The 24136-nt window shown below is 48.8% G+C and overlaps 2 protein-coding genes across 4 annotated transcripts in view; one reads left to right on the top strand and one right to left on the bottom strand.

Annotated features, from left to right (window-relative positions):
- OIP5 (Opa interacting protein 5) overlaps nt 1-16119 on the bottom strand; it is a 302425-nt gene extending 286306 nt beyond the window's left edge. Inside the window, exon 1 of one of the 2 annotated variants that reach the window (XM_069638855.1) lies at nt 15693-16119. In XM_069638855.1, coding sequence (XP_069494956.1) covers nt 15693-15960 — 268 coding nt within the window. In that variant the 5' untranslated portion in view covers nt 15961-16119. The remainder of the gene's footprint in view (nt 1-15692) is intronic. The other variant, XM_069638854.1, reaches the window with a different exon arrangement.
- Nucleotides 16120-16903: 784 nt separating this feature from the next.
- The window catches only part of NUSAP1 (nucleolar and spindle associated protein 1), a 449447-nt gene continuing 442214 nt past the window's right edge, over nt 16904-24136 (top strand). The window contains exon 1 of one of the 2 annotated variants that reach the window (XM_069638852.1): nt 16904-17304. In XM_069638852.1, coding sequence (XP_069494953.1) covers nt 17212-17304 — 93 coding nt within the window. In that variant the 5' untranslated portion in view covers nt 16904-17211. The remainder of the gene's footprint in view (nt 17305-24136) is intronic. The other variant, XM_069638853.1, reaches the window with a different exon arrangement.

The following is a 24136-nucleotide window of genomic DNA, read 5'->3' as shown; positions in this document are numbered from 1 at the left end:
GCTAAGTGTCACCAGGGGCAGAATATGATGCAGCACGCCCAGATACTGCCAGCCTATGAAGGCGGGTTTTTTATTTAGGCAGTAAGCATGGCATTGCGAGATGCCAGCAAGGCCAACACTTAAAGCAAACTGTGCCATGGTCATAAATGCAAGTTTTAGACAGCCCTCTAACCCCCCTTCCAGGCCATGTAAGTGCTGCACACCAGTGATTGGCACCTACACATGTAGAATGTCATCCCTATACAGGGGTGATGTGGTACATACTTTTATTGTCTCTGGGTACCTATCACGATGCGTCACTCCCAGTTCTTTCAAGCCATGAAGACAGCCTGGTAAGGATCAAGGGAAGTACACAGCGAAATTCCTCAAGTTAGCATCTAAATAAAAAACAGTGCCAATGTCAACCGGGTGCGTCAACGCAATTCAAACACACCGGGCAGGGATGGGGGAAGCCATTAACATTGCCGGCTTATTTGCTGGCACTCAATTCAGGTCCCACCCGGACACCACAAGATAGAAGGAACCCAAGCATGGGGACATGCTCTTCCTTGCCCAGGGGTTACCATGGTACAAGTAGGGGAGCATCTGAGACTGTTATGGAACAGCAGCTCCTCTCTGAGTTGGTGGCAACAACCACATCGGGGGACTGAACCTGCTTAGTGGGGAGTCCCAAAACGACAAAGTGACACTTCCGACCCATGCAACTTGTCAGCACACAATAAGACAAAAGACGTACATTTTTCCCCTTCCATTGCCTTTATAAAGTTATCTAACGAATGCAAAGGTCAGCTGCACAGCACAAGGGGAAGCTATGACAGATGTTTCTTGGGGTAAATCCTACATGTGGAGTTTATTCGCCAAGTTGGGCTGGGAGCAATGGCTGCTTTGTCAAAATCAACACTTCTGTGGACAAAAGGAACATGCAGTTTCCGTCTGAATACCAGCCCTGGGGGGAGAGGCACTCACATGGGGAGCCAGAACAAGCATTCACATTGGAAGCAAGACAGCACAGAGCATGCAATTTACTGAGTCCCCGGAAGATTTTCTGTTTTAAAATCAGCGAACCTACAGCGGCTGGGGGAAACCGAGCGAGAGGAACCGCTGCATGCAGTAAGGGTTACTTTCTCCTACCCAGCCACAGTTTGCATGGCCAGGGGACAGCGAGGTTGACATGCGCCAACACTTGGCCCCAGGGGGGCAGCACACCAACTAGAGACAGTGCGGAATTGCATCAAACAGCACAACAAATAGCTGCTGCTCCTCCAACATGTCATCCGAGCACCAGCTGAATGATCCAAAGTGGGGGCCTGTGAGGAGGGCAGGATGGCCCCTGGACCGGAGAATTGGCACCCACCAACACAAATCAGCGAGGGGTCAGCAGTAATGACAGCGGAAAGCAACCCCAAAGCCTCAAAAAGAAGCCTGGCAACAGTGGCAAAACACCACAAGGAAATTGAAGTAAAAAGAGGAAAGGAGAGTAAACTGCTTCCGAAGCCTCAAAAGAGGCAATGGCAAAAGGTGGCAAATACCATAAGGAAGCGCAGAAAAGACAACATGCAGCAAACGCCTCGGAAAGGGCAATCCAAGAGAGCAAAACAAGGAATCCCACGCCGCCGCGAATCGTTCAGGAAATGGGCGAGTAGTTCTTGATCCACGTAGAGTTTAGAGGGGGAGATCCCTGCCCGGGGTAGGGCGAGGCAAGATGCAACTTTTTAGAGCAGGTAGTTAACGCGCCATGGGGCAAGGGTATTGTGAACGGGAGGAAGGGGAGAAATGGTGGAATCACCTCCGTGAGGGGGGAATACAGCTAGGTAACCACCATGAGAGGGAACAGCGGCGACACCTTTCCCTGACTGAACCCAGCAGAGCTGGGAGCCAAGGAAACAGGCAGCGACAGCCCAGCGGTTCCCGCTCCCTTATCGCGTGGAGCCGAACTGGAAACGAACAGTAAAGACCTAGCGGTTCCCAAACTCTTCATTCACAGCGGGTCATTATATAAAGGAGGACACAGCTAACGGGAAGCCCTTGCATGTGACCGCAGGCTCGGCACAGAGGGAGAGTCGGGCAGGCGGTCACGGTATTTTGCACATTCCCGTCTCCCCTGCAACCACGTGCCACGCGGCTTTCCCCACAGATGCCGTCACCAAGTTACACATATCAGAGTCCGCATTTCCCAATCATTGCTCACCTGCCTGTGGGAAGTACAACGCTACGGAAGTGTTGATAGCATCGTCTGGCAGGGAGACGGAGGTACCCCGCAAAACTCCAGTGTTGACAGGTGAGGCTGCATGGCAAACCATGGGCAAAGAGAAAGGGGGTGGAGCTTGGGGGTCCATTTATAGAAAAAGAGGCCAGAGCAGCCCTGATTGGTCCACACAGTCCCAACCCCTATATAAGGGTGAAACTGATGAAGTACTGTGTGTGTTTTTCCGCTTCTCTTGCAGAACACCGGGGAAGAGAGAGAGAGAACTGCACCTGAGACTCTGGGCGTATGAAGACTAGGCGTCACCTTTCCATGGTTCATCCTTACAGGTATAAATAACAAAAACAAGGGTCTGGGAAACTCTTTACCAGTACGAACACAGCCCATTGACTTGTTCTTGGGTGGATGGCCCCTGGGAGAGTCTCAACCAAGTCTTTAGCTCACTGTTCTTTTCACGGAGAAGAAATGTCCCCACATATCAGTCTTTGTCCTGACTAGGGGCAGCCCAGCACCGAAATGCTAGGCAATTCTGCTCTGAACAAGAGTACCACAGCAAACCCATACACATGTTTCAACCTTGTTGGCCATCAGTGAGGTGAAGCTGTGTCTCTCTAAGAGCAGTGAGCAAGGGGTCCACGTCTGGAGTCCCCTGGTAACTTAGGGTGAGACCTAAAGTTACTTGGTATGCAAAACGGAGGGGGGTCTGGGAAACTCTCTACCAGCACGAACACAGCCCATTGACTTGTTCTTGGGTGGATGGCCCCTGGGATAGTCTCAACCAAGTCTTTAGCCCACTGTTCTTTTCACAGAGAAGACATTTCCCCACATATCAGTCTTTGTGTAAAGTGGACCTTCTACATACTGCGTCGGATGGTTCTCCCGACAATGATTCCCTGTGTGCAGGGGAGTTGCCCGCCCTAGATCAAGCAGCAGCGGCTTTATCTCTCGGGGTGCCCGCTCGACGACCAGTAAGCATCAAGGACTGGAATTTTTTCTGGCCCCGTTGTCGCGGCAACCTGCAACAGTCCTGGCAGCCCCCTCTTTGCTGCCCAGTCTACATCCAGAAGACGAGCGGTCTGAAGAACGAACTCCAAACCCGCCCGCTCCCTCAAACATGGCTCCCACAGCTCCTGACTCACCTGTGGCGGGGCGAGCACCTTCCGCCTCGCTCGATACGTCCTGCGATGGCTCCCCGAGGACTTGCCCCTCTCCGACGGCTGCCGGCTCCTCGCTGCCTGCCGGAGGATGGTGTTAAAGATGGCGTCTCTAGCGGGAGGGGAGGCACAGAGTTGCCCTAGACATTACTCAAAGACCGTACGAGAGGGGAGGCCTGAACACACCTAACTTTGAGCTCTACTACATAGCGGCCCAGCTTAAGCACGTGATCCAGTGGATGGCTGATGATGCCATGACGGACACACGCCTATTGCAGCCCCCAGACGCACCATGGCTGCTCAGGGACCTCCTCTGGATCGGACCAATGCCCAAAACACTGGACGCGCACCTCATCCGCCTAGGCACCCAAATTTGGAGTCGGGCCTGCAAGTTGGTCAAGCTGTCCGACCCTTACTCCCCACAGATCCCTATAGCCGCCATCATGTTCACTAGGCCGGAAGACCGGAGGGCGATCCGGAATATATGGGAGCCCTCTGGCGTCGCCACTCTGGGCGATCTGGTGGATGACCAGGGCATCCACACATTTCCCGAGCTGCACGAATTGACTGGGGTCCCACTGGGTCAGTTCCTTCTATACGGGGCGGTGCTGGACAGACTTAGGAGGCGATGGCCGGATGCAGAATCCCAATGCGCCGGACACGAGGCCATAGAGAACCTGATAGGTGTGGCAGAAGGGGGACACGAAACCTCTAGGCTTTATGAGATCCTAATTGACAACACCACACATAGCGAACTCACATGCAAGAGCAAATGGGAGGCCGAGCTGAACACACTATTTGGCGACACGGAGTGGGAAACAATAACACACTATCACAAAAAGGTCTCTAGGAATGCCCGATTTCAACTTATCCAATTTTACATCATCCATAGGGCCTACCTTACCCCAGCTGTCATCTCGAGATTCAATGGCGCTGGTGTGGTGCGGTGCCCCAAGTGCCAAGAACCTGCGGCCTCCCTGACCCACATGTTTTGGGCCTGCCCGAACATACGAACCTTCTGGTCGCAAATTCAGACCAAGGTAGCAGAGGAGGACATAACGCTAGACGTGCAATCCCCCAAGGCATGTCTATTGGGCTCGTACCCACGAGGGAAAAAAAACAAATCTCTCAACAGGCTCAAAGATTTGATGTACATCCTCGCTAAAAGGCGCATCGCAATGGCCTGGAAGTGTCCCAGAGCCCCTAAACTTGTAACATGGTGGGAGGACCTTCGCAGATGGACTGTGGCTGAAACCGGGGCCTGGGAGCTGGCGCAAAGACAGCAAAAAATAAATGACTCGGAGGACCTCCTGCAGTGGATTGCCCTCACGACGGCCCTGTTCAGTCCTAAGGAAGCCAGCACCTCAGGTGAGGACCCGGACAGCCCGGGCTCACCCTAATGCCAGCAGCAGACTGCGTAACCCCGGTCCGGGTTCACTTGGGGAGGGAGGGAATGGGAATTATTGCGGATATTTAATTGATTGTCGTGTTGATGATACTGGTTGTATGTTTCTTGAAAAAAACAATAAAAATATATTTAAAAAAAAAAAAAAAAAGATGGCGTCTCTAGGGCGCAGAGTACCTGAACTTCCGGTAGTTGATCGTGGTGAGGTCGCCAGGCTGTCCGACAGATGACTGCAGAAGGTGTAACGCGAGAAACCGGTGCAGCCCTCTCCCTGGTGTCAACAGGGCTAGGGGTGGACCAGCTCCCAACACCACAAGTGTGCACCTCCCTGATTCTCGTGGCGCCGGGGCAGTCTGGAGGGCCGGTGCTTGCGGACTGTATGCTGGAACCTACTTCTGAGAGACCCCAAAAGTAGGCTGAAGATTTTAGGCTAATGTCCACAAAAGAAGTAGCAAGGTTCCAGGAAACGGCTGGGGACCAATAGTTGAGCTGAGTAGATTGTCCAAGGCAGTGACTGCAAGGCACAAGGAAGGCAGCAGGCAAGTTGGCTGGTCTGAGGAGAGTAGTCCAAGGCTGAAGCTGCAAGGCTCAGGGTAGGCAGCAGGCAATTTGGCTGATCAGGAGTGAATAGTCCAAAGCAGGGTATGGCTTGGCTACAGGAAGGCTGCAGCAGGCAAGGCTGAAGAGAAGCAAGGCTGAGAGGGAAGGAGATGAGCTAGGCAGCCTGAGGGAACCAAGGGAAGGGAGGACCAAAACCAAGGAAACAGAAGGGAACAGGAGGAACAGGAATCCAACAAGGAAAAAATGGACGCAGCGGAAGGCTGCAGGAGCGAAAAACACGATCCGGAAAGAAACCGCGTTGAGACGCGGTGAGTCTCAAGATTCCATCCCTTAAATAGGGCTGGCAGCACCCGGGAGGCTTGGAACGCAAGCCGTGCTGTCCCCGAGTGCTGCCGTGCCCAGAACGAGGCTTGGGAGAGCAAGCTTGTGGCTTCCCAAGCGTCTCGTGGACTGCGCATGCGCGAAGACCAAAACGCGGCCTTCCGCGCATGCGCGAATCCCGAGACACAGAAACCCCGGAAGCGCCGAGTGCCGCAGAAGACCGCGGTCCCCCCAGCTGGTATCGGGGATAGCAGCGCCAGGATGGGGCGCGCCGGGACCCATAGGTGCGCCCCCTACCCCAGGTAAGTGAAGAGGAGCACCCCCTACGACAGGTAAGTGATGTGGTAACAGATGGACGGCGTCGATTTGCGCGGATAAGGGAGGGGCCGGCTCGGAGGGGCTGGAGGCGGACAGAGAGCATGAGCCGGCTGGCGCAGGAGAAGTTTAGGAGAGAAGCTCAATGTTACAAGTGCTCCTGTGTTTGATGCTAAAGACGGCACCGGTGTGGATATTCAAACCAATACACTACCCAGCAATAGACCAGCCGAGAAAGCTTTGGACGCCCCACAAACAGGATGTATGCCCAATGGACAACCTTTTAGGGTGAAAGCTGAAATCCACCCATTGCCACATCACGAAGGCTTGCCGTTTATTCAACAAAATGCTAAAATGAAAACCATGCAACCCACGACTTCTGAGCCGGATCCAAATGGAGAATGGGTGGACTCGGATGACCTGAGCTACCATTCAGACCCTTCCCCAACGAGCTCCTACGGTCAACAAAGGTGAAGGTCCATGCCCTAAAAAAATGCAAAAAGACTACAAGAAATAAAAAAACATGGCCAGTTCAGCCTGGCGGTCACTCCGCCCATTCATGTGGGCAGACAAGAAACAAGGGGGACGAACCCTTGGGCTCCAGTAACCCTAAAAAACTTAGCAAAACGAACAACCAGGCGAATATTAAAATCCAAAGAAAATCAGAAACCAGTGGAAAACAACACTCCCTTATCACACACCCTAAAAGATTTCTTTGGGAAGCGCTGCAAAAGGAAATAAGAAAACATTTGTGAAATTAGTGACAGTGAAATGTTGGAAGTAGTGTTTAGTTCAGAGATACCCTCAGTGGCCAAAAACCATGAAACAGGCACAAACACTTGCCCGCCCCTCAGCGTCAAGAGGCCTTACCACGAAAGGATTCCCCTCTTTTATTAGAGCAGACGGACGGATCTCATCCAACTCTAATGAGTTGTGAGGAGAAAACCACAGGCGACATTCGTGCAACACCGTTAGTGGACATGAACAGGTTTGCCCGACAAGAACCGCCAGACAAAGATATGGACCAAAATCAAAGGGAGAAACCCATGGAAGCTGACCACTCAAAGGAGCCTAAGGAAAAGGAAAAAGTTGTTGCCCTGACCACAACTCCATCTCGTCCTAGACCAGCAAAAAAAGACTCACGTCCACCAACAGCATCGACTCCTTTGAAAGACAGAAGACTCAGTGAACTGCCGGAATCTACTCCTGTAGATTCACCAAAGAAAAAACTTGACATTCTGACAATTATGTCAGCAGTAACCGTTGCCCTTGCGCCTTTTACAAAATTGTATGAGGCCATAAACGACACACTAAAAGATCACAGTACAATTTCTGCAATGATGCACTCCAAACTGCTTTATTTGGAGTGCTATATTGCGGCACCAGAAAAACAAAAAGAAAGAGAACGCCTCATTTCGCATCGACTGGTGACTACGGAAGAACAGTTACATGCACCCCTATCCACCCTCAAAGAGGTAGGGTGCCAGACTTTGCGTATTGGGACTATCACACCAATCACCCTCCGACACGCCAGGTGGACCTGGGAAGCTCATAAACAAGCCAAGCACCTCTTTACAACATGTATCTAAAGTGTCGGAGACCATCAGTACCCCCTCAAGAGACATCAAAGCTAGGGGTAAAGTCTGCAGTCAGCCCGGAGGGAAGGTTCATCACAACCGTGTATGCGAAGACAACGAGACAATCACGATTGACCTTGAAAAACCTACTAGCAAGGGCACGGAGCTACTAACAAACAAAGACTTCCCCATTTTTGCAGATTCTAAACCAACTCGCGCCTTAACACCTAGTTGCGAGAAACAACTGGTCTTCCTGTGCTGGAAAAGGGACTGGTCCCCAAATCAAGTAGGAAGCTGGATCAAAAAGTGGGACCAACGGCAGCCTCCAAACCCTGCAGCACAATCTCAAATTACACCGATGAGGGCTCCACACCTATCTGTATCGACTTGATGGAGACATCTAGCTCTTCAGACACCTTAAAAACCACCGAGGACCTCCTGATGGAGGAAGCCCTTGAAAATTTGAGTCAACATCGTGAGGGAATTCCCGCGAATACCGCTAATGACAACCTGCCGGTTGACAGTCCGAATGACCAAAAATTGGAATCACTAACAGATACAGAAGCAAGTGATACAAGAGATCAACCCCTCTTTTTGTCATTGGAAGATCGCTGCAAGAAGGTGGCCCAAATTGATAAATGGGGCTCCGACCGGATACTTCAGAAGGGAATCAAGAAATCAAGTGAAGGCCCGCAAAGGCACTACCTTTCAAAAGCAACAAACTCTCTAAATCTCAGCCCAGTGAGGAAACTAAGCAAATCAAAAGAAAAAAATGGAGAACGCCCGAGAACGGCAGACGAAAGTCACTTGGAGAGAAGGCCGTAGAGAGGACAGAAAACCCACTAGATATGAAAAGGAAACACGAGGAAGTGGTGCCTCACCGAAACCCAGAAATCATGTAGTGAAGAAAGCGAACCCAGCCTTCAAACTAGAACAAATATGTAACAGCCGAGAATATGTCATCCTCAAAAGAAGAAAAGTCATGGAACTGCTCCATAGCATTCCAAAACGTAGATCAGTGGAATCTAGCGATCTCCAAATAGTTGAGCCAAGCCATGAAGGTAGACAGGCCACCACCTACTTGTCTATTACCTCTAGATCGGTAAAACAGAAGTTGCGCGATTCCTTGAAACACCTTCTAAAATTGGGATATGATCTCAGAGAAATCGACGAAGCCAGATACCAACAATATGAGGAAACTCCAAAGACAAGTAGAAAATACTCGAGCTCAGGGAAAACCAAAGAGAATTATAACTATACCAGATCCCCACACACCAACACCCAAAACAACCACTTTGATCTGCGTGATAATGAGAAGCCAATTGAACCACTCTTGGATACGCCAAGTGGGGCGGAAAGAAGCATAGCTTTACCAAGTAAAGACTAAAGTCAATTTTTCATCTGCAAGAACAAAGAACGACAAGAGGAGGCTGATCAAAACAAAAGAAGACCTTGTGGCCTTTTAACATCAATCAAAAGAACCTTCACGCAGAATGTTGCAGCCGACTGAAAGGGAAAAACTCAACCCTCTACAAAATCTATGGACTTGGCTTCCAAAATCTTTTGCTCTTCAAAGAAAATAGCAATTCAAGTCCGTCCAGAAGTCTTTCAAGGCAACGTCACAACCCATCAACAACTCAAGCATCAAGTTAGGTTCTTGGAACACACAAGGGTTTGCCCATCTTAACACAACTAAGCCCATCCTTGATGGGTTCGAAATAGCCTTTGCCCCGGCTAAGAAAGGCCCAAAAGGGAGAACATCATCGGGCCTGTTAAGTGCGATACGAACTGGGAAAGGGATGAAAATGACCAAAATCCTGACAGCGACCCTCTTTATGTTAACAGTTCAAGTGAAGTGGAACTACTGGAACCCAGGCCTGGGCAAAATATTGACAACATCAGCCACAATTATAAATGCTTACTGGAATCCAGATTCCATCTCAAACCAAGACTTCCTGGACATGATGGAGAAAGAAATCGATCAATCCTACATTGACCACTCTGAACCTCATCTTTTCATCTGTGGAGATCTGAATGCAGTTTGTGCAAAGAAGTCTCCACGGCCACCAGGAACTGCAGCAGAGTCGCGTGGCAAAGATTGGATCTCCCTGATGACTTCGAAAGACCTTGTTAATCTCAACAACATATTTGCTAGTACAAACCACACTCCAACATGGGAAGGCCGTAATTCGGACACCATTGACTACATCTTTGTTTCAACTGCCCTGCTTGCTATTATTGTCTCTTTTTACATCATTAAACCCACGGCAAGCGACCACAATTTACTGTGCACAACACGGCCAGCTACTTTGTTGGGAAAAGAAATACCAAATTCCATTGTGGAAGTAAATCCGAAAGGAAATAGCCTATCACTGAGCATAAATAACATCATTACTCTGACAAACAAATATGCCCATTTAGATCCATCGGGAGATGCTCACATTCAACTGTATTATGGCGCGTTGCTTAACACCTTTAAAAAAAACAAGATTGAATTGTGCAACATCTGACAAAAAATTTTTTAAAACAAAATTCTAAATCAGTCCACACTTATGATCCAACTTTAGTCGCAAGAAGACGCCCACTCAGAAAACTAAAAAGAGCATTTGCAAGAAACAGTTCCGATGCAAACAAACAAGCTCTGACCCTTGAGATGAAAAAATACAAGTTATGGCTAAAAGATTATCGCCACACCTTATACCAAAGAGACTCGGAGGAAATGTTGAGGCTTGTTTGCGGTAAAAACTCCTGTAAATTCTGGGCTCTGATCAACTCCACAGAACAAACCACAACTGACTCACTAATCAATGGCATCGGCGAAGACACCTGAACAACGCACTTAAAAAGTCTCCTCTAGGACTCTTCTGCACTACCCACAATCATACAGGAACGAAGTATGTCGCATTGGGTTGAGCTCCATGATAGTGAATACATCATGGAAGTTTTGAAAAAAACTTTAAAATTCTAGGGCCCCTGGCCCGGATGGCCTGAAAAACATGCACCTGAAACAGCATTCTGAGGAATGGTCCTGGTTTATTAGCGAAGTGTTCCAAAGATCTACAACTGCGAAGGGATTACCTAAATCCTGGACACCGCGGTAGTGGTTCCCATTTATAAGAGGAAATAGAGATGACGACTCGAAGAACTTTTGTCCTATTGCTCTCTTAGACGTGATTGGCAAAGTTTATGGATCACTGCTCCTCCGTCACTTCCAAAGATGGGCAAGTGGGGCACCTTGCAACGACCCCTTTCGGTCCGGCTTGAAAAAGAACGTGGGGACTAATACCAACATCCTAACCTTGAGTATCTTAAATAGCAAGTCTCTAGCTGGTGGCTCTCGAACCTTCCTGGCTTTCATCGACCCAAGTCAAGCATTTGACCAAGTAGACAGAGCAAGAATGGGAGAAGCTAAGAAATTGGAATTGTCCAGCGGCCATATTACATCCACTCATAGCACTCTACACTAATACCAGAATACAAGTCCGGCTCGACCATCTAGGGTCCCTATCTGAAGAGATCATCACAAACCGTGGGGTCAAACAAGGCTGTCCATTGGCCTCTGCACTTTTTCTGAGCTTCATAGGCGACTACAAGGAAACAAAGCACAAGGTTAGAGCCTTTCCACCACAACTCGGAAAGGTAAAAATATCAAGAATCCTGTATGCTGATGATATTATCCTCGTTGACCAAACCGCCATTGGTCTACAGCAGGGGTGCACAACTGATTTTGACAGAGGGCCGAAAGTACCTTACATGAGGGCTATAGTGGGCCGAAAAGTAAAAGTGGGCGGGGCGGTAGGCAGGACATGTCAGGTGGCTTTTTCAACCCCCAATTTGTATTAAACACATGGAAAAAGATATGTTTTTGAGGGGCAACGATTTTTATTGCATTTCAAACTTACATTTTGTACTACACATTTTCCATTGCCATCATTTATTTCGATTTAGTTATTGTATATCGTCTGTTTAATTAAATTATATATATTTTACTGACCCTTGATTGGACATTCCGTTATTTTGGACTGCTATAGTTTGCTGTTTGGGTTACCCAAGAGGAGTATGGCCTTCGTTGAGTCAGATTTCCTCAAAAAAGCAAAGGATGTACATCTCCTAACTGTGCCTGTTTTAGCTTTATTATTGAGTTCACTCTTGGAGTGCAACACTATGCCCCATGGATCCCATCCCCAACCAAACACTATGCCCCATGGCCCCCTCACCCCCAACCAAACACTATGCCCCATGGCTCCCATCCCCAACCAAACACTATGCCCCATGGCCCCCTCACCCCCAAGCAAACACTATGCCCCATGACCCCCTCACCCCCAACCAAACACTATGCCCCCTGTCCCTCACCCCCCAAGCAAACACTATGCCCCCTGTCCCTCACCTCCCAAGCAAACACTATGCCCCCTGTCCCTCACCCCCCAAGCAAACACTATGCCCCATGTCCCCCTCACCCCCAACCAAACACTATGCCCCATGGCCCCCTCACCCCCAACCAAACACTATGCCCCCTGTCTCTCACCGCCAACCAAACACTATGCCCCATGGCCCCCTCACCCCCAACCAAACACTATGCCCCCTGTCTCTCACCGCCAACCAAACACTATGCCCCATGGCCCCCTCACCCCCCAAGCAAACACTATGCCCCCTGTCTCTCACCGCCAACCAAACACTATGCCCCATGGCCCCCTTACCCCCAACCAAACACTATGCCCCATGGCCCCCTCACCCCCAACCAAACACTATGCCCCCTGTCCCTCACCGCCAACCAAACACTATGCCCCATGGCCCCCTCACCCCCAACCAAACAATATGCCCCATGGCCCCCTCACCCCCAACCAAACACTATGCCCCAAACACACTCAAGCATGCACCCATACAGACCCGAACCCCCACCCCCCAAATCAGCACACACACAAACATGCACCCATACAGACCCGAACCCCCCACCCCCCAAATCAGCACACACACAAACATGCACCCATACAGACCCGAACCCCCACCCCCCCAACTCCAACTCAGCACACACACTCAAGCATGCACCCATACAGACCCGAACCCCCCACCCCCCCAACTCAGCACACACACAAACATGCACCCATACAGACGCGAACCACCCACCCAAATCAGCAAACTCTCAAACAAGCACCCATACAGACCCGAACCCCCACCCCCCAACTCAGCACACACACAAACATGCACCCATACAGACCCGAACCCCCCACCCCCAACTCAGCACACACACACTCAAGCATGCACCCATACAGACCCGAACCCCCCACCCCCCCAACTCAGCACACACACAAACATGCACCCATACAGACCCGAACCCCCACCCCCAACTCAGCACACAAACATTCAAATCAAAACATTCATACACATCCGACACCCCCCACCCCCGCATCTCAACATACACACAAAATACATTCAAACACAAACATTCATACACATCCGACACCACCCCCCACCCCCGCATCTCAACATACACACAAAATACATTCAAACACAAACATTCATACACCCCCCCACCCCGCAACATACACACACAAACATAAAGCAAAATAAACCCGACACACAAACACAAACAGACCACTTACCGGAGACGTGCTGGAAGGCAGGCAGGTAAGCTGGAAGTCGCTGGAATCGCACTACGGCTGGCATGGTCCAAGGCTGAAATGCCTTCCGGCATCAAGCCTTATGGACCACGCCAGCCGTAGTGCTGGCCCTCCATTGGTGCAGCACACACGCATTACGTGGCTCGTAGGAGCGACGTGATGCGTGTGTGTGCTGAGCCAATGAGGGCCAGTGTTTTCACCGGCCCGGAAGTCAACAAAGACTTTCCTAATGGAGGGCGGCCGCGCGGGCCGCCCTCCATTAGGAAAGTCTTTGTGCCTCGCGGGCCGGTCAAAAGGGCATGGCGGGCCGCAACTGGCCCGCGGGCCGTATGTTGTGCACCCATGGTCTACAGAGACAGCTAACCAACTTTGCCGAACATATCTCAGAAAATTGCCTCGCAATTAACAAGTCGAAAAGCAAAATTCTATCCTTTGGAAAGGGGCGTGGAAAAAGTGACAGCTTTGCCTGGTACATGGAGGGCGGACGCATTGAGAAGGTGTCTGACTTCAAATACCTAGGCATTATGCTTGACAGTTCGCAACATGAAAACGCAATGCAAAAACACCTGCTAGCAAAAACTTAAGAGTCTAACCTCACAGGCCAAAGCTATGGACAGGAAGTATGGCCGCTTTTCTTTAGCACCTGTCGTAGATTACTACAAAGCCAATGTTGTTCCCTCACTTGTTTATGGTGCTGAAGCTATGCCAGGGATACCGAAAAAGATCTGGCTCACACTAGAAAGCTACTATTTGAGGAAAGTCCTGAATTTGCCCAACTCCACGCCTCTGGTCATAATAAGACGTGAATTGAGCCAGCTCTCACCACAATCAATAGTTTAAAGAAACACCATGATGTTGTTCAGGAAAATTCTGCTGGAAAATCACCCTCAGCTACTGGTAGCAGTCAGTAACGAGGCGGAGGGAGGCCGATGCACCGTCCTAAATCAATACTGCAGAACAAGAAGCTAAATTGGAATTGATCCAATGCTCCAAAAAAGAGCTAATTGAAAATCCAACTAAGATTTTACTAAACGAACTTGACTTGGCTAGCACCTGTGATCCGGCAGCATCATACAAATTGGTTTCGCACTTGCCGTATGTGAACCACAAACTCCATGTTCTCCAACCATTTGTGGCAAAATATCCAAATCGGAAGCTGAGGAGTACTTCCTAAGAGCACGTTTAAACTTGCTACATACAAATGAAATTCTGGCTATTCGAGGTATGGCATCATCTAACAAATGCAGATTCTGTAAAAATCCTAATGAAATTGAAACAACAAGGCACCTCCTCCTATCATGTCCAGGAGTTGAAAACATCAGGAGATCCTACTTGAAGCCCATCCTAGCTACAGCCCATACTTTTGACGAGGAGGTTTGGTGGTCGAGACTAATTGGGGGTGGAAGAACAACTTGGGTAACGGCCACAGCAAAAATACTGGACTTGATCCTATCAACGACTGATAAAGAAAAGTAGATAAAGGAACTGATAATCAAAGCACAAAAATATTTTAAAACCCCTTTGGGTTAATAAAGTATATAAAAAAAAAGGCACACAACAGTGGATGAAAGGCAAAGACCTCTCCTGTTTGCAGGGGAAAAAACAAAACTGTGTCAGGTTGGATGCAAGTGGAAGCTCAAGAACCCACCTCTGAGGATGAAAAGTAATAGCGCCTCACCAGGGGCCATATCACAAGTGGATCAGAGTTAGCTAAAAAGTATGCTTAAACACAGTGGAACAGGCTCACACGCCACACCACAAAGGGATCAAGGGAAGGCAAGCCAATGCTCCAGAATCCACCTCTGAGGATAAAACATTACTAATGCCCCTCAGGGGGCCACATCACAAGTGGGTCACCAGAGCGATAAGAAGGTATGCACATGCCTCAGAGCGCGGAAAAGCGCACAACAGTGGATGAAAGGCATATACCTCTCCACCTTACATGGAAAAGACAAAAAGAATGCAGAGGAAGTTCAACTGAAAAGTCAAAGAAGAGACACCAGACACAGCTCACACGCTGGGACCACCGAACGTCACAAGCTTTTGCATGAAGGGCGGCAGGGATCAGGGGCGGCAGGGATCAGCCTCGAGTTGGCCCTATGTGGAAGTACCTGATCCCTTGTTCCCCAAAATAATTGTGTTATCTCATTACGTTTGGCTGTTTTTTTTCCACTACAGCTCGTGATATAATAAAGCTTGTGGCCAAAGTTTTTCCACTCTACCTCTTATTTGGCCTCTACATTATGGCAATATCATTACTGTCACCGGTCACACCCTGCATGGCTCCCCCCACACTAAAACACTTCCAGGCTTATGAATTCGTTTAGTATGCTCTGCCCTAAAGGTATATTTCGATTAGTGCCTTATGCCCCACTCCGCACTAACCCAAAGCATCCACGTTGTGTGCCCCAAACAGTGCCTTTCGTATGCCACCAGCGTTCCGCCCCCCAACCTTGCGGCCACTGACACAAACGCTGCCTGGCCACACTGTCATTGTCCAGAACCCAGCCCGCTGCTGGCCATGGTCCTCGCACTTACGTAAACAAATGACGCAGTCCAAGTTGGCATCCTCCCCGCACATTTGCAGCGAGTCACCCAGCACGGTGTTACACTGGCTGCATTGGAACACGAGCATGTCTTTAAGGTTGTAGCGGCCGCATAGCACAGGCAGAGAAGCGGCGGGCTCGGGCTCCCCGGAGGTCGCCACTGGCTCCTTCAGCTGCGGGGGCGTCTGCGGCTGCTCTGCTGCAGAGGAAGTGCCGTTGGTTCGAGTGCGAGTCTGTATTCGCCTGCTGAACCGCGACATGTTCAGTTTTCACCTGTGGCGCGATATGCGCGCCTCCAGTTCAAACATATGTCTGGACGCTGCAACTAGAATTAGAGCTCGGGTTCTGATTGGACAACATTGACGCGTTTCCGTCGCACTGCCCTTTCTGCTCCCAGAGAAAGTGGGGCTTCTTAGGTTGGAGGAGGGCACAAGCAAGCCACGCTTTATCCCACAGAAAAGACGGCTAGTTTTCGCTGCTATTATCAGTTATTCAAGAACAACCTCATCATGGCCCATGATACAAGATAGTGACTATTACTACTAGATCCCCCCAGGATGGGAGTGGGGCATAACATTGTCTCGGGCACCAATGAAAAAAATGGTCAACAGTTTACTTTAGTATTTTGACACACTGGGAACCAAATACAGCAGCTTCTACAGACTGACCCCATGAAAAGGGCGTGTGTAGAAGAAAATTAAATAGAAGACGGACTACGAACAAAGCTTCAGTCTCCGGATGAGGTAAACATAGCCGCCATCTTAGAATAGCAACATTTCAGTGTAAATGAAACACATACTTCACAATTTGAAAGATGTTTGTGGTAAAACGGGCTGTTATAATTGTGTTATTGCTTTCTTTGATTTTTTATATATATACACAAAATACATATATATGTTACATGTGTTTACTTTCGTTGTGCTGTCTTTACTATAGTGAACAATCCTCTGCATTAAGCCCCACTACTCAATAGCATGCGTAATCTTTTTTCCCAACGGTTTTCTTAAGCTAAATGATAGCCCCGTAAGCAATGAAGAAAACCAATTTAATAAATATACTTTTGTTTTTACAGTATTGTTTTCAAATTAAACCAATAACAATTATTATGTCAATCAAACTGCTGTTGGGTGTTGTGCTGAATGTGTCTGTGTTGCAGAAAACCATCTGCTACAAGTTGCCCAGCGGCCGTTGGGAATTGCGAAATCGGGGCCGAAGTTTATTCCTTGCACTTGCTACAACTGAATGCAAACTATTGGCTGTGCTCGCTGCCTGATTGGTCTTTCAGGTCGCTGGGCTTATCCAATCAGGATTCTCGACGCGTGACTGCTTCTTGTGGTTGGTTGGGTGTCAGTGGGGACAGAGTAACGGACGAACTGAGCGCGCAGATTCAAAGTACAGAGCCGGTTGTTGTTCGTGGCAAAGTGAACAGCTGTGGATTCTCGTCTCTGTTGTGCTTTTGTGGCAGGATCTCGGCGAAGGTGGAGAGAACGTTGTCTCAGATAGGACTCGACATGGAAGTGCCCACCGTGCAGGAGCTGGACTCGCTCAAGTACTCGGACTTGCAGAGGCTTGCGAAGAGCGCAGGGTTAAAGGCTAATCTCAAGGTAACAGGATGGTGGATGGGAGGCCGGGGAGGCGTTTAAATGGGTTCCGAGTCCGACAGTCGCGTGCCTTTTCTGGAGCGAGCACCGAAGAAATTGGTGGTTCAAGGACACGGAAGAAGCACGTCAGGTGTTAAAAGAAACTAGCCGGCCGAGGGCTGGGGCTGGAGAATTTAAATCGGGGAACACAATAGGCGAGTGTTTGTTTGAAAATGGGAAAGGCGTGTGCAGGACAGCACTGTTATTTCTAACTTGTCAACTTTAACCTACGAGCATACTAACGAAAGGGTGGACTTGTTAGAAACAAACAGAAAGCATAGACGTTGGGGTACATTGCTCCAAGTACTACTTACAGGCCCCTAACGTTTGCGATAACTCGATGAGCCTGAATTATTAGTTATAATTACGACATTACAATTAAGTACCAAAAAAATCATACGATTAAAAAATGCTTAATCTGTGTAGATTTCACACACTTATTTTTCTAGCACATAAAGAGAGGTTAAACAATACACGTTTCGTCCAACGATTCTTTTATAAACCCCAACATTCAATTAGATGAACTTTATTACCGGTGTAGTGCTAGGGTACATTGACGTCTGTTGAAAGCCCTTGGACACAACAGATGAGACTGAATCTGCTAATTACTGCTATGTCACCTTCCCAAGATGACGCTGTAGTTAGAGATCTTTAATCCATAAAAGAAGAGAGGAAAGCTGTGTCTCCCCACCCCAAAATGGCTTTGCCATCCATTCATAACATTTATTAGTTACATGCAGACCCCTGGAGATCTTAGCAGACCGAGAGCTGTCCAGCACTTCTTAGCATAAGCTTCCAAATTGCACTTTGACCTCTCACCTCTCTGTATGACCTAGTGACCTGTAGGACACCGGTTAATCGCCTTAAAACCCTCTGCTGTGATGTGTCATGCAGGACTCCTGTCTCCCTCAGGAAAAAAGGGGCCTTTCACGGACCGCTTTACCGAAAACGCTGCCATGCGCAATCTGTTGTGATGGCATATTGTGTCCGCTGCAGTTAAATGCTAATTTTAACTGGGGGCTGTACCTTAGTTATTGCAATTACACAACGATCGGGATGTTAAACATTTTAGAGCTCAGCAGTGTTGACACCTGATGCACAAGGTTGCTTGCATGTTATTATTATACATTGGTGTTCTGATCTTAGCTTTGTTTACAATGTTCAGACGCACACCACTCAATCCATGTGTAAATTCAGAAGAGAGCTGTAGCCGCCCCCAATGTAAAATTAATCTCACACACTGCTACTTATTGTCATCACAGCACTCCATCTGTAAAACCTTAAGGGCTGTGTTGGAAATAAAGGAGGCACACCAGCAGTGTATGGATACGTCTTTCTTTAATCTTCTACAAAACCAAACTGCCTTTCCCTTTCTCTCTCCTCCCCCTCGTCACACAACACGTGACCTTCTTGGAACCCTGTCTTTAAGAGACAGGGCCATGTAACAACACCCCCAAACAAATGTCCTTGCTTCTACTCAACAATTTAAACTCATTCAGTTTATGGTTAACATTCTTCAACTATTATATGTGGCTTCTTGATGATCCTTTGCGGGTGCCCTTGTGGCTATTGACTAGGGCCACCATCAGCATTGTCAGGGGGTTCCCACCGATGTAGAGCCAGGGGTTCTGGGTGCATCCATAACTCATTGCAAACATCATAGTATTCCAGGTCTGGCTCAGGAGGCAGAGGTCTCTCCTCTCCTCTGTTCGCATGCTTGAATTGTGAGCTGTTCCTGGTTATCTCCTTTTCGTCATTTGCTGACGTTACCATTGATCCTTTAACAGCAGTCACTTGGAGGGGCAAACTTTGAATCTGTTTTTTGTTTTTGCTCACAATTTTGTTGCACCCACACTTAGTCTTCTATATGTGGAATCCTTTTGGTCGAGCCCCTCTCCTTTCATCTGTCTCGATTCTTGTCTTCTCTATCTCTCTTGATGACCTTGATCTGCTTCTGACTGAGTTGCTGGATTTCTGACAATCCTGGTGCAGACCTGGTATTTCATCATGAGTTCCACAGGGGTCCTGTTGGTGGCCTCATGGGGTGTGTTGCGGTAGTCCCTTAACATCCGGCAAAGTGCATGGTGTGGATCTAAGCCTTCGATGCAGGCTCTTTGCATTGTCTTCTTAATTGAGGCCATGAACCTTTCTGCTATCCAGTTGGCTTGGGGCCAGCATGGAATAATCTTTTGATGGCTGAACCCAATGTGTCTCGCAAATACACCAAATTCGCGCCCGCTGAAGGGCGGACTGTTATCTGACTTAATGATGTTCGGGATCCCCATTCACTGATGACTTCATCAATGATGGCAGCTACATGGGTGAATGCCGTGGATTTCACCCTTTTTACGATCGGGAATCTGAAGTTCTCGTCAATGAAGAGTAGCAGGTACTCGCCAGACTCGAGGGGCCCATAGAAATCTACAACAACTCGCTCCCATGGGTGTTCTGGGATGTGAGTCGACTTGAGTGGAATCGGAGGTTCTGCTCTAGCTGTACATGGCAGGCTACACAGTTTTTCACGCACCGGTCGACCATGGCATCCAGGAACGGGAACCAGACAGACATTGCAGTTGTCTTTTGGTGTTCTCAGCTCCTCGATGTCCCTCATGTGTAGTCTTGATGACCTCCGATCGAAGGGTCGCCGGGATGACCAGTCGGCAACCTCTTAGGAGTATCGTCTTGTCCTGGACTGCAAGCTCAGTGTGAACTTTGGCCACTCTTTAGAGTTCGTCCCTGCAGGCACCTGGATGTCTGAGTACTGCACTGCGGACGTCTTTCCAACTGTTCTGTTCTGTGAGGCTTGTTGCTAAGGCTATGGAGGGGTCTGCTGCTGAGGCTGACGCAATCGACTCGAGCGAGACAGCTGGAGGCAGCGCGTTGGCTGTGACATAACAGATGTATTCAGTGTCTCCCTGCCTGGGGACCGGTTTGCTAGTTGGGTGTCTTGGTAGGTAGTCTGCTGGGTTGTTTTCGCCACCCGGCCGCTGAATGATGTCGAAGTCGTATTCCTGTAGCCTTATGCCCCAGCGTTCAATCCTTGGAGGCATTATCATTCTGGGGTTCCCGAAAAGGGACAGCAGAGCCTGGTGGTCCGTGATGAGGATGAATTATTTTCCGATCACAACATTGTGAAAATGTTCGCAGGTCCAGACGGCTGCTAGGCTCTTTTTCTCGGCCTGTGAATAAGCTGACTCCGGCGGGGCCAGTGCTCTGCTGGCATACGCTATGATGTGTCTCGGGTTGGCGTCTGCTGTTACACTTCAGGCTTACCCGCGGGCATCCTTGCCGAATACAACTTTTTTACAGGCTCCTCTATGGTCCAGGTAAAAGCTACCATGTCGTCTGTACAAACGTCGATGCATTCCAGGTCACCTGACACGTCTTGTACGTGGAAGACGTACAGCAAACCGCGCCCCTCTTACGACTATAAAACCACCGTCTTCCAAGGGGCTCGTTGCTGCAAATTAGCGTTACCAGCTACTCGCGGTTTCGTCCGTTTCCTCTTCGTGTCTTCCTACACGAATACTTATCTGAACTCCTGGTTTTGACCCTTTGCCTGACTTTTGGATTGCCTCGTCTCCTCCTTCATTCCTGTCGTGCTCGCCTGGTTGTTGGACTCGGAACGCTACTGGATACGCCTCTCTTCTGTGTCTTGCGGTTCTTTCCTGGTTGCCACTCTGCACTTCAATTTTGCTGTCTACTATCCGGATCTTCTCAACAGCTATTCAACTATACTCGTGTACTCAGGTACATACCTATTGTCTTCCATGGATATTGTCTTCTGTTGGATTCTGGGACATTGAGTGACTTTTCTGTGAGATTGCTCTTAAGTGCATATGAACGCCCTCCTGAACTGCACCAACCTGGCACTAGTGCGTCCCTCGTGCCGTTCGGGGTTACTTACCTATACTAACTTCCCTGTTTATTATATTCTCCTGTCGTTGTCTTCAGAGTCCTGGATTCCTCTTACTCCATTTATCTCTATTCAGGTCAGTTGTTTATCAATTCTATAGCTATAGTGGGAACCGATACTGATTTAGTTCAATTCCACTAATTTGTGTCATTCCGGGGAATCTCAACTCCACTCCAATATCTATTTAGGTAGTTGTCCAATCATTTCAACTGTTCTAATCACTTGTATAATATCAACCCTGTCTAATATCTTGATATTCTTTTGCAGCATTGGTATTGGCGGTGTGTGTTCTCCCCGCTCTTAGTACTCAATTGACACCTCTGTCTGTTCTAACTGAAACAGCAGAGAGGTACATTGTGAAAAAGAGCCCCTCTTTGAGGAAGCCTGAGTATTGTACTCGGGGGAGCTGGGATGGAAGGCTGAATTTGGAATCTTATACCACCAACATCTCCAAGGTCAATTTCTCTGCATCTTTGGCCTATTCAGAGTGGTGAGTAACATCTGCACTGCTGGTCTGTGCCAGGATGGCACCTAGTCCCACTGGGCTTGCATCTACTACAATCTCTGTATGTCTGCCTGGGTTGAAGTAGGCGAGCCTTCTGGCTTCAGCCAGTGTCTGTTTGATCGTGTCGAATGTTGATTGGCACTCGTCGGACCACAGGAATGGGACTTCCTTTTGTAGTAGTCGCCGCAGTGGTTCTTTGATGGTTGCGAAATGGGGGACATATCTAGCGCAATATCCCGCTAACCCTAGAAAGGACCTACCTGGCTGGGTTCTTGCAAGTTGAAAATGGTGGAGACTTTATCAGGATCAGGTGTTATACCTTCAGCCGAGAAAATGTGTCCGGAAAATTTGTGTTTGGACTTGCTAAACCGGCATTTGTCCAAATTGAGGGTCAATCCCACCTCTTGAACGGTGGCACAGAGGGCTGTGTCATGTTCTTCATGGGACTTGCCGAACACAAGGATGTTGTCGCTGTAATTGAGGGTTCCTTTGACAGGCCTGATGATCTGCCTGATGGCCTTGTGGAAGATTTCCGCCGCGGATGAAATACCAAAATTTAGCCGCTTATACCGGAAAAGTCTGTCATGGGTGGTGAACGTAGTGATCCCTCTCGAGTTGGGGTGAAGCACCATTTGGTGGTAGCCCTGGTTGAGATCAAGTTTCGAAAAGAGGACAGCCTTGTTGATTTGGACTATCATGTCTTCTATTTTTGGTCCAGGATGTTGTTCTCTTTGAATGGCGTTATTAGCCATCCTCATGTGCACACACAACCTTAGGCAGCCCCCATCTTTCTGCACGATAAGTGGTGAGACCCACGTGGTTGGGCCCATGGCCTGTTCAATAATGTCATCCTTCAGAAGTTGAGTTCATTGGATACTGCGGCTTGGAGATGGAAACCGACCCTGCGGGGATGCCGAGGGACGGGGCGGAATGAGTAGTTTGACGGGAGGACCCTTCATTTTTCCTAAGCCTTGGCATGGACGTGAGAACTCGTTCATGATGGTGTCTTTCGTAATGGTAGGATGTGGCGGTGGGTTGTGTTCCACGCTGCAGACGCGTTCCTGGGTTTCAGATATGGGGGCTGTTGAGAGTATGGTGTCCCCCTCTTGTATGTAGATGTCAATTAGACCTAGGCACGAGGCAGTTGTGTAGCTTAGCAGGCACCTCCCCTTTGTTGGGCTCCGGATTACGTGGATGACTGTTGTCGTTACTTTACTTTGGATGAGCCTTCGCTTGAAAGATCCTATACTGTGCAGTGAAAAATTCTGGAGGGTGTTTGTGTCAGCGATGGTTTGTTCTGAAGTTGTTGACATTCTTTCTCCCCCATAATGTTCACGGTGGCCCCTGAGTCAATGAGGAAGCAAAACTGTCTACTACATATGCCCACTAGTATCCGGGGTGCTTCCCTTGCTTCTCTGTCATCCATAATGAGATTCACAAATTCGTCTTGTGAGTATGTGTCGTATTGTTGATTCTGTAGTCTTAGCTATAGGGTGGCCCGATGTAATGGTTTTGACGTGGCGGTGGTGGTCTGTCATATTCAGCATGAATTTGTGGTTTCAGGTCTTGTGTCTCAAGTTCTTGAGGTTTGTCCTCAGGGTAGAGCTCTTCGACTCTTGCATATCTTCTTGACCCCTGTTGGTATGGCCGCATTTGGTAGGTTTGGTTCTGTGGTGACCTTTGGTATGACCTGTATTGTGGTGTCGGGGGGAATGTGGTGTGGGGAATGGTCTGCCTTCTCTGCAGATGGACTGGAAGTGTCCTCTTCCGCAATTTGTACATTTATGGGCGAGTGCAGGGCATGTGCCTGCATGGGGAAACGCCATGCCACAGCGGTAGCATTGTCATTGCATCCTTGGGGGTCGACGTGTAGCTAGATCCATTTCTCGTGTGGCATTCGTGTGGATTGCTGCTATCACGTCCCCCTTGTCTTGTTTTGATGTTGTTACTGGTCATTTTAGTTGCTTGTCTGTCTACTCTTTTAAGGATTCTGGCCATTTTGCTGACTTCTTCTATGGTGAGGGGCTTCTTGAGGAATTGTTTCTTAAGTGTTGGCGAGAGACACCCTTCTATTACCCGTAGGCAGATGGCTTTGTCCAGGGAAAATGTATGAATTTGGTAGTGCGCACTTTGTAGCCTGGTGAATTCACCCGTGGTTTCATCTATACGTTGGGTGCATTGGTTAAACCTATATCTCTCATAGTCTCTGTTAGGCTCTATGACTAGTCGTTTGTTGAGGGCAGTGACTAGTGATGCGAAATCCGGGTGCTCTGCTGCCGGAATGGTCTTGATTAGTGTTTTCACTTCAGCGCCTGTGTTGAGGAACACGCTGCGTAGTCGTGGTGATGTCTCCTCGCCTGCTGCTGCGATAAAGT

The sequence above is a fragment of the Ambystoma mexicanum genome, chromosome 14 (assembly GCF_040938575.1).
Source record: "Ambystoma mexicanum isolate Mex_15411 chromosome 14, UKY_AmexF1_1, whole genome shotgun sequence".
NCBI classification, from domain to species: domain Eukaryota; kingdom Metazoa; phylum Chordata; class Amphibia; order Caudata; family Ambystomatidae; genus Ambystoma; species Ambystoma mexicanum.
Note: the sequence above shows the minus strand (reverse complement) of the source record. Positions and strands in the feature narration are given on the sequence as shown.